The sequence below is a fragment of the Patella vulgata genome, chromosome 8, assembly GCF_932274485.2.
Source record: "Patella vulgata chromosome 8, xgPatVulg1.2, whole genome shotgun sequence".
NCBI classification, from domain to species: Eukaryota; Metazoa; Mollusca; class Gastropoda; family Patellidae; genus Patella; species Patella vulgata.
Genome location: NC_065886.2, coordinates 41,454,713 through 41,465,856, shown reverse-complemented (window position 1 = coordinate 41,465,856; position 11,144 = coordinate 41,454,713). Strand labels below are relative to the sequence as shown.

Genomic DNA, 11,144 nt, shown 5'->3' with positions numbered 1-11,144 from the left:
AGCAGATGCATTAAATAGCTGGTGTATGTGCTAGCTATCGACGGTTTGTTGGGTGCATATATATCTTTAGTTAGGGTTGGGGTTTATCCAGGAAAGAAAACGTATTTTGATGCATTGAAATAACCAGACAAGCATTAGGCTAATGCTCTGTCAGAGGCTCATCTTTACTCGGTAAGATCACAACACCAATGTTGACTTTGACAAATAGGGCCTAATCCGTGTTTTCATTGTCGATTAAGACTTTGGACGATACGTACGAAGACAAATGAATTGAATAAAAAAAATCAATAGCCTAGACATACAAATTATTTATATTTGTCAATCCAATTCAAGTAGATTCATTTAGTTTGTTGATGGGCGGGCTTTAAATGTAATAAATTCATAGAATTATAAATAGACCACTTCATGATCAACCGTTGATCTGGTATAAAACCATCGTCACGTGACACTTAAAATGGCGACCTACATTGAAGCTCTGCAAACGATCTTTTTGTTTTAAGAGAATTATTTCAAGGAGAACCGTTGCATAAATTGTCATGTCATCCAGTAAGTATTTATTGTTTTCACATTCAATATATTATATATAACACATGCATAATTTATAGTTTAGTAAGCCCGTATCGGATAACTTGTACATGCTCCACGTTGATGGTTTTATTCTTAACACAAATATTGACCCACTATATAGTATATATATAATAAATACAAAGTTAGATGGTTATTTTTTTATTTACTTGAAAGTGAAGTGTCCGGTGAATGCATCTGCAACACTTTAATTGATTAGTTGATTCAAATTGAGATGGACAAAACGTGGGATTTAATTCAAATGCCAAACCGTATAAATAATTAAAGCTAGATAGTTTTATTATTATTATTAACTTGGCCGGGCTTTCAAGTTTGTGTAAGCTTACTTACAGTCTGAAATTGCAGGTAAACGTGTGTGTCATGGCGGTCTAATTTTTGTAAATTTTGTAGGGGATGTCCCCCATATTAAACTACTGAGCACTGATGTAGGCCTACTCACATGTTGAATCTGCTGGGTTGTTGGGGTGGGGTCCCTTGACACTGTGCTTCGATCGTGTCAGCTGCCACAATAATTTTTTCGTTCATTTCATTTCTCCCCCCCACCCACTCCAACTCATCAGGCCTGTATGCCTATACCAAGATATATTTTGAAGCATGATTGAGAGAGTATATAACAGTTGTTATTCTTTTACATCTTACATTCTGCGCTTCAGATCATAAGGTCATGAGTCAACTGCAGTGAAATGAGCCCTGCACTCAAGCTAATTGTTGAAATAAAATTGAATCATATGCTAGTCTGAAATGTTAAATCCCATTTTTTTTCTCTCTCTGTGTAAAGCTCACCAAAATCAAATTTTCTCTCAGTATAAAAAAAATGAAAAGTGATGGAAACAGCATATTCCTGAAGCAATGGCCCGAGAAATCCCTCTCTGGCCATTGCTGGATTGACTTCTGATACTTGAGCTTTTGAGGGAGTGTGTCTATTCTTCCCGTACAATCAAATCTCACCTAAGTACAGCAACATGACAGCCCATTCGTTTAATCTGGGGTCTTCGCTAAAACTTTGGACAGTCATTTAAGGTATTAAAAACGGCAAAAGTATTGTTCGTCTCAAAGCAGTATTGTTTAAATTGTAGTCGGTTTGTCACGCAATTAGTTTTTCTGCAATATTCTGCTATACACTGGTTAATTGGGCATAATAAATTTTGTGAGTCATGACGTAACGTTATGTAAACATTATCTGCGGCTCTGTTTAAACCTGAATGATATTGTTACGCAGTTAGATTTTGGTTGTTAATCTGACTTGACCTGTCATAATTTTTAACAGAAATTTGCTTTCATTACAGCGGTGATCGAGTGGGATTAGGTCTAATCAAATGAAACACTGCGAGGAGTATGTGGAAACAGCTGTGCTGTCATCACAAATTTCAGCTAAAAATAGAATACATGGGATTTTCCAATTCAAATTGGAGTTTACAAGGGTGCTGGTTCTTAGATCTCTTGCTGTTACCATACCGGTACTGTAAATGTTGATAAGTCCTTTATTTTGTGTCTTACAGAATTTAAGCTTGCATTACTGCAGTTGGCTGTTGGGGCCTCAAAAGTAGATAATCTGACTAAAGCTGTAAGATTAATTAAAGAGGCAGCATCTAATGGAGCAAAGATAGTAGCACTACCAGTAAGTCTAAGATTAACACAATATTAGGGTCCACTGTATATTCATATAGATACATGTATCAGAATTGCATGTCTTCATTATCCCAGTTGGAGCAGAATATATATAATGAGAAGTTAAGACCCATTTGTATAAGAATTGGGAGTCACGGTGGCTAAGTGGGTAAGACGTTGGCCGAGAAAGTTCATCAGGATTTTCTGATGTGGTTTCCCCTTGTCAGTGGTGCAGGATGGAGGGCCTGAAAAGGACAGCAGTCTAGTCGTTCGGATGGGGGAAAAGGTGAGGTCCCGTGTATACATTGGCGTGCACATAAAAGATCCCTTAGCATTTGGAATTCGATATAAGAGTAGGCCATAGTGCCGCTGCCTGGGCAAAATTTCCCCATAGCACACTGATTTGCGTATGCCTGTCTTCATTAGCCAAGTCGGAACAGAACAGTAAGATGTTAAACCCCATTTCACTTTGTATCAGAATTGACAAATATTTGCAGTTAGCAGGCTTGATACTACTTGAATTTTGGTTGTTGAACTTCTTGAAGGCCTAACATACCAGAATTTAAGTGAATAATTATAGTGTAGGACTACATCACACAAGAACAAAAGTAGTTCTATTAAAAAACCTACTGGTCCAAAAATAATTCAAATGAATAAATTCAAGCTTAACTTATGGCTATTTAAAGTTGGTTTCTATTTGATTTTACACTGCCATAAAGTAATAATAATTCTGCTGTGTTATTTCTACAAACCAGTACATTTTTCCTAAAATTTAAATGATGCTTAACATCCTACTTTTTTTCTGCACGAACTTGGCTAATAAAGACAGGCATACACCATACAGTCTACTATGAGGGAAATTTTGACCAGACAGCTGCACTAGTAGCACTACTGCTTACTCGTATTGTGTTGAGTGGATGTTAAACCCTCCCTCTCTCTCTTTCTCTCTCTCTCTTTAACCACTTATAATATCTGTTTACAGGAATGCTTTAACTCCCCATATGGTACATCTTATTTTGCTGACTATGCTGAGAAAATACCAGGTCCATCAACTGATGCCTTGGCTGAAGCTGCTAAAGAGAATCAGATTTTCCTTGTTGGAGGTAAGAAAAAAGTGTTCAATCAAAACACCAGCAAATCCCTTATGTGAACTGGCAGGGGAGTAAAAACTTTAAAGAGATCATACCTGTCATTTTAATTTTAGATACATAATGTTTTTTAGTTATCATTTTAAAGTAGAAAATGTTGGCCCTACTTAATATTCTGTTGGCGCAAAGAAAATAATAATTTCATAGTTTTTGTACAATTAATGTTTTCTTAAATTGTTGGCAGCCATATCTTATGATATACCATCCTCAGATAAACTGAACGGATTGGTCACCAATACATATAGGTTTGTTTTGTGTTTGCGTCCAATGCTCATTGACATTGTGTCTGTTTAATGTTTGTGGGTTATATATTAGTCTCTTAGGCGTATGAAGTAAATCTTCTCTGAACTTTAGTAGCAATGATTATCGCATGCTGAATGAAGTTAAGTAAGAGATATTAAAATGGGATCCATCTCACCATCCTGATGTCACAAATTTGTTTCTGAAATATATCAAATAAACTGTTCAAGATATCTTTATAACTGTGCTCAAATCTAACCTATCATGGAAGTTGTGTGCATTTAGCTAATTAGTAATTTCTTGAATTTATTTTCATTTGTGTATTTCCACAAATTGTACTTAGTTTTTAGTATACGAGTCTCCATGTTTAGATTACTGAAAGTATTGAAAAAGTGAATGTTTAAAATTTTAAAAAAGCGACCAGCTCTACTTATAAATAAGATATTAACCATGTTAAATGTATATTTCCAGGGTCAATTCCAGAAGAACACAATGGCAAACTTTATAACACTAGTACAATATTCAATCCAGAAGGAAAACTGATAGCCAAACATAGAAAGGTAGGTATAGAATCTTCATATTGACACATAAGTACATATAATAGCTACATGTATTAGGAAGTTGGAAGTTCTGTCGAAGGCTGTTGCATACAGGATAAAAACACAATATAGTTTTTCAATGGTTGGATTTTGTTGAAATGTCACGTCTGAAGCATAAAAAATTGCTAAAATGAGAAAGTAGTTAAATTTGACGACTTCGTTAATAGGTGAAATGAAATGAAATGAAATGGGGTTTAACGTCCTACTGTTTTGCTCCTAACTGGGCTAATGAAGACGGGCATACGCCATACAGTGTGCTATGAGGGAAATTTTGCCCGGACAGCAGCACTACGGCCTACTCTTATATCGAATTCCAACTATCAAGGGATCTTTTACGTGCACGCCAATGTGTACACGGGATCTCGGTTTTTCGTCTCATCCGAATGACTAGACAGCTGTCCTTGTCAGGCCCTCCGTCCTGCATCACTGACAAGGGGGAATCACGCCGGAAAATCGGGATGAACTTTCTCGGCCAATGCAGGGATCGAACACCTGACCTCTAGGCTAGCGAGCCAGCGCCTTACCCACTTAGCCACTGTGATCCCCTCGTTAATAGGTAATTGCTGTTACAATGTAATGCCCCAATAGGAGTGGTTGTTAATATGCTTGTTGCCAATCTTGAGGTGCTGAGACGCTCGGTGAACATGGCACTGGCGCAATAAACAGGAATTCATGGGAGAGAGAAATGGGGTTTAATGTCCACTCGACACAAACTAGGTCATTTCTGGACTAACATATGGTTTAATTTTATTTCAATAATTCGCTTGCGCGTAGGGGTCTTTAGCAGTGGGAGGAAACCGGAGGACCCGGAGAAAACCCACTAGGTTGGACAGGCGACCCTACTCCTTGTCACGTACACCAAGCGATTCGAAACCATGCCGGTGGAATTCATGGGTTCCAACAAAAACGTTACTCAGTTGGGCCTAGGAAGGAAAATCTAGATTTGTATTTTTTTTTTATATTTTTTGCAAGATTCATTTGTTTGACATTGATGTTCCTGGTAAAATTAGATTTCAAGAATCTGAAGTTTTAAGTCCTGGCAGTCAATATACAACTTTCGATACTCGTAAGTTTGTTTATATCTTTATTTGATTATTAACAGAACCCAAATGGACATAACCAGCTATCAATTTACTAGTACACCGTGGACTTCATAATAACAGTGAAGCTGGTGTCGGGAGTAGAGGTTGTATTTTCGATCCCTGCATTGGCCAACAAAGTTCATTGTGATTTTCCAGCGTGGTTTTCATAATGTCTGTCATTGGGTCAGGTGGCGTGGTTTTGATTCCCTGATAATATCTGACAGCAAGGAGTTGTCTGTCCAATCTCGTTTGTTTTCTCAGTGTTCTCCAGTTTCCTAGCACTATTTAGGAAATGATTTATCATCCTTAATTGAATATAGGAAGATAACTCAAACAGTTCAACAGATTAAGATTCAAAGCACAAAATATATGTTGCCAGTTGCTAAATATCTGTTTTGATCTTTTATATGTTTTTTATTGCAGCCTTACTTTAACAGATAACAGTCCAAGTTGTTACATTATTAATGATAACAACATATTGTGGTCAACACTATTTGGACAAAATATGATAAGTTATACTTTAAGGATTTAAGTATAACTACAATATCTGACAAAAATGATTGGTGATGATTTTTGGTTTTAAAAGATTAATGTTCTATGCAAGAATAATACATGCATCTGATATATATTTTGTATTAAGAATTTTTATGATGTTTAATTTGCAGCTTTTTGTAAAGTAGGAGTAGCCATATGTTATGATATTAGATTTGCTGAGTTAGGACAAGCGTATGCTAGAAAAGGTGAGGCCTGATCATTTAAATAGAACAATTATTCACTTACAATTTCACTTACCTCCCTTGTCACAATAGGCAGGACTAACCAGTCAACCGAGTTAAAGGAAAGTTGTTATATGTGTGGTGTGTTTCCATCACCTCACAGTTCTTTTTACTTGATTAAATAAAACGAAAATTGACGTGAAAAAGCAATGAGCTACACTTTCTGTTTAGAATTTATCAGATTGTATCACTGATTTCAAATGACGTTAGATTCTTATGAATGGGGTAGAGTGTTCAAAATGATGTCTGATTCTTATGAATGAGGTAGAGTGTTCAAAATGACGTCCGATTCTTATGAATGGGGTAGAATGTTCAAATGTATGTGCTATAGATCATTAGGTCTGTGGCTGTTTTTAGTTTTGATCCCAGGCTTGAACATGCGGTATGGTCTCCTGGGTAACCTCGTGGGATTTCTCTTTGTCCTTCAGGGTTTTTTCCTACTATTTGAGACCCCTACATGTAAGACAAATATTGAAATAAAGATATACCCTGTGTAACCATAGAAACTAAGTTAATGGTTAAACTTTAAATAAATTATTTTCAAGGGTAATATATATATAATCTTGATTCATGGGTTTATAGTTATGATAGAGTATGCAAGGTTTTGATCTATGTGTGACTATGAATATAAGATGATCTTTATCTAAACTACCCTATTCTTATTCTAGATCACATAATAAGCTTGGTTTAAAGTAGCTGTTTCTATTAGGGTAAAAAAGTGACATGCCGATCTCAAGTAATCAGGATCTGTTATCAAAATATTAACAAGTGAAAAATCCCAAAAATGCCCATTTTTACCATTTTCACTCAATATTTCAATTTTAACCATGATATTTTCTCCTAATATGACAACGATTCGACTCCATACATGAATGGATCAGGGGTTTTTTTTCAAAGTAATATTGAATGCGTATTGTGAAAGACGTGTTTGAAAGTCAACATTTGCTCTAACATCTAACCAAGGCATTACTACCTACAGTTTACAAGGTCCTGTGTACAAATTGGCCCACACGTAAAATAACCCTTGATAGTTGGAATTTGAAATAAGAGTAGACCCCAGCCTAGCGCCACTGTCTGGGCAAAATATCCCTCATTAGCTAGGATAGAAATAATGGAAAATTATTCAAGTTAAAATCATTATCCATATAGATTTGTGATACAAACTAATTTGGAATATTATTTTTAAAGGTTGTCAGTTGCTGCTGTATCCAGGAGCATTTAATATGACGACTGGACCAGCACACTGGGAGTTATTACAGCGTGGAAGAGCACTAGATAATCAACTCTATGTTGCAACCATTTCACCAGCCAGAGATGAAAAGGCCAAATATACAGCATGGGGACATAGCACCGTAGTTAATCCATGGTAAGGGATAAACAATCGTTGATTATTAATTAGGCTATAAATACCACTTGAAATTTACTAAAATAAAGTATAATCGCTTTGTCTTTGTAAAGTGTAAGATGCCACTTGTAGAATAGTGGTAAAGTGTAAGATACCACTTGAAGTATAGTGCTTGGTAAAGTGTAAGGTACCACTTGTAGAATAGTGCTTGGTAAAGTGTAAGATGCCACTTGTGTGCTTGGTAAAGTGTAAAATGCCACTTGTAGTATAGTGCTTGGTAAAGTGTAAGATGCCACTTGTAGAATAGTGCTTAGTAAAGTGTAAGATGCCACTTGTAGAATAGTGCTTGGTAAACTATAAACAATGTAAAAAATGTGTGATATGTTAAAAATATAGAATTTGGTATTTCAGGGGAGATGTTATATCAACAACAGAACATGAAAAAACTATTGTTTATTCAGATATTGGTGAGTTTTTTTAAGTAATTTATACTATGAGGAAATTTAAGTTACCACAGTACAGTAGCAATCAAGGTGGCTATATGGATGGGAAACTGGGCATTTATAATTACTGGGTATTTTGAGTCGAATACATATATTGTAGTCACCCTTGTCCATCCAGAATTTATTTGTGGACACTCTACAGGTCACAATTTTTTTCTGATTTTGACGAAACTTGATATATAGTTTTATCTCCAAAAAGATCTATTGAGTTTGAATTGCTAAGATGGCCTGTCCTTTTATGTACATAGTATAAAAGTATGTAATGTGAAGGTTGTGAATGCTCTAGAGTTCACAATTTTTGTCCGATTGTGATGGAACTTAAAATATATGTTTATACCCCAAAGATCTCAGTTCCTCTCGATATTCACTCATTTGAGACCATAAATTCTTTGATTATGCCCCCTGATTGTACGAAATATTGCGGGTTTTGTTTAGCTTGTGTTCTATTCATCTTTTGCAAAATGTGGGTGTATCTTGCATGGCAACTGCTGGTTGGTGATATAGATGACTTAACATATTTAGTACATATTATAAATATTTTAAAAGGAAAATAAAAACATGAAATTTAATTACTTCACATCACATTACTTTTGGGTCAATGTCTAATGTCAATATGTGTAATTTGTTATGCAAAATAATTTTACCAGAACATGAGTAGCAATTTAATCTGCTCTTCAATGAATTCCAGCTGTGTCACAGGTCCTGTTGTTTTGGGTCAATGTTGATCTCAGTTTCTCATCCAATTTGAATGACTAGGTGCACAATGTTAATCGTCCCTGCAGGTGCCAAAGATAACCAGTAACAACTAGGTTTAAAAGTATCTGAAGGTTTTACTCCACATTCCAGTCGATAGCCCAGTGCTAAAACAGATCAACAAATTTTGAGCTGGAATCATCTCAGCTCAAATCAGGTTGTTCAAACCATCTCCTGTATACCACATTTTCTCCTGGACTCATCAACCCCACTAGGTTGTCAAACCATCCCTTGATCCATCTGGGGTCCACCCTGTATAGCGTCCTTGTAGTATTCAAAACCTGTGCAGTTTTAAGATTTCAACTGAAGGTACATATGGATATTATTGTTCTTTCAGATTTAGAATATTTAAAACAAGTTAGAGAAATGGTGCCTATATCTAAACAGAGAAGAGAAGATCTATATCAATTACAAATTAAAGAATCTGATTCTTAGAAGATTATCGTCTACTAAGATTTTATTTTGTAAATTACATTATAGTATCTAATTCCTAGAAGACTATTTGTCTTATAGGATTTTTAATTGCAAATTCTTAGATAAGTATTGCCTACTGAGATTATAAATGAGAAATTACAGAGTATATTCCACAAATAATTATAGTGTAATATTATTGATGACTAAGGGTTTATATTCTTGTACAAATATCAGAATCTTAAGTTAACAAATGATATATAATCTAATTCTCAGATAATTCAGGTCTGTTAGTTTTAATTATTACAAATGAAGAATCTAATTCTCAGATAATTCATGTCTATTAAAATTTAATTTACAAATGAAGAATCTAATTGTTGTATTAGAAGCTAAATTTAAATTGATGGAATATAATTCTAAAATAATTATTGTATATTAAGATTATAACTACAAATGTCATTACTGGGTATAATTCTTAAATAATTATAGAATATTAAGATTGTATATTCAAATAACAGAATCTAATTTTTAGATAATATTTGTCTTTTTTTATTGTATGATCTTTGTTTGGAAAGAATAACCATAATGAGAGCTGTGCTATTCTAAGGGCTAGAGTTCCTTATCTAAAGAAAAGACAGTTAATTGAAAGACATCCATGGAGAACCATAATGTGGATTAACCTAGGTTCAGATCAGTTGTTATTCTTTAGTTGGCCCCCAGTGATATGGTTCTATGAGATTCCAAAGTAAAACACTATCTACAAAGGTTTCAATATTCGCAAGAGAGATAAACATTACACTTTCTTTTATTTTAATATTTTCTTGCTTCAAAGTCGTATAAATAAGCGTTAATTGACACTGGTTTTTTGTTCATGCATTACCCCCTACAACTTTCTTCTAGAGGTACAGCGGGTGTCGAATGTTCTAAAAGTCCAACGTACGCACATTAGATAATAAGGTCTGTCACACAGAGTCAAGTTGTGTAGTATGTGACAATGAGTAGGATCGTCGGCCCTATCTCGTGGAAAGACCACTACGAACCAGAAATAAAATTGAAAGATATGTTATTTTCAAAATGACCTAGTTTATATAGAGTGGAGTTAAATCACAGGACACTGCATGGCGTCGTCATTATCCCAGTGATTAAGAAAAGTAGGACGTTAAACCCCATTTCATTTTATCTCTACGTATATTGCAAACCAGGAGTGATAAAAACACCAATGTTTCTTGCAGCATTTGGTAAAGGGTTATAGTGTAGTATCCGCAATATTTGTCAGCAGCATTCTCTCACGTGAACATTCAACCTAATATAAAAACTCAGGTGTTAATTTTCAAAATTGTAATAAATATTAGCTTATCATGCAGACAGAATTAAACATTGACAATATATTTTATGTCAGGCCGTCCTGTGGTTTGATATTCAGGAACTTGCCCCGAACAAAGTTTATCCACAATCAGGTCTATCTGAAGTTGACACCCTTTAGACCAGCTGTGGCTAATTCGCTTACGCGTAGGAGTCTTTAACAGTGGGACAAGCGGGGAATCGAAACAAAGCCACTTGACTTAATGACAGACCTTCTGACATGCATGAGTTAACAATTCGCCCCCCCCCCCCTCTTTATAAATGGGGAAGCAGCGGTGGCTTTGTGAGAAACCAGATCTCGTGTTCACTTCCTTTGTTGCCCGAGCAAGTTCTCCCTTGTCAGTGGTGCAGGATGGAGGGTGTCTAGTCGTTCGGATAAAATGAAAAACCGAGGTCCTGTGTACACATTGGCGTACATGTAAAAGAAGCCTGTCAGGACGAAATTATCTTCATATAGCACATTGTATGGTGGAGTATGCTCTTCTTCATTAGCCCGGTCCGTGCAGAACAGTAAGACGTTAAGTCCCATTTCATTTCATTTTATAAATGATCGCAAATATTCTTTGGGGGTTGGATGACCGAATAGTTAGCCCGTGCGTGCTGTATCATACGGCCTGTCATTCAGTCAACTGGCTTGGTTTCGAATCCCCGGTTGTACGTGACAAGGAGTAGGGTCACCTATCCAATCTCGTGGGTTTTTTCCGGGTCCTCCGGTTTCCTCCCACTGCTAAA

The 11,144-nt window shown here is 35.7% G+C and overlaps 1 protein-coding gene across 1 annotated transcript; it reads left to right on the top strand.

Annotated features, from left to right (window-relative positions):
* The first annotated feature begins 440 nt into the window (after positions 1-440).
* On the top strand, positions 441-9,586 carry LOC126829826 (omega-amidase NIT2). The gene is made up of 9 exons (XM_050559974.2): positions 441-546; positions 2,085-2,203; positions 3,176-3,296; positions 4,053-4,141; positions 5,153-5,246; positions 5,928-6,002; positions 7,227-7,404; positions 7,795-7,850; positions 8,977-9,586. Exons 1-9 carry the CDS (start codon positions 537-539, stop codon positions 9,072-9,074), a joined length of 840 nt encoding a protein of 279 aa, XP_050415931.1. The 5' UTR covers positions 441-536; the 3' UTR covers positions 9,075-9,586.
* The last annotated feature ends 1,558 nt before the right edge of the window (positions 9,587-11,144 follow it).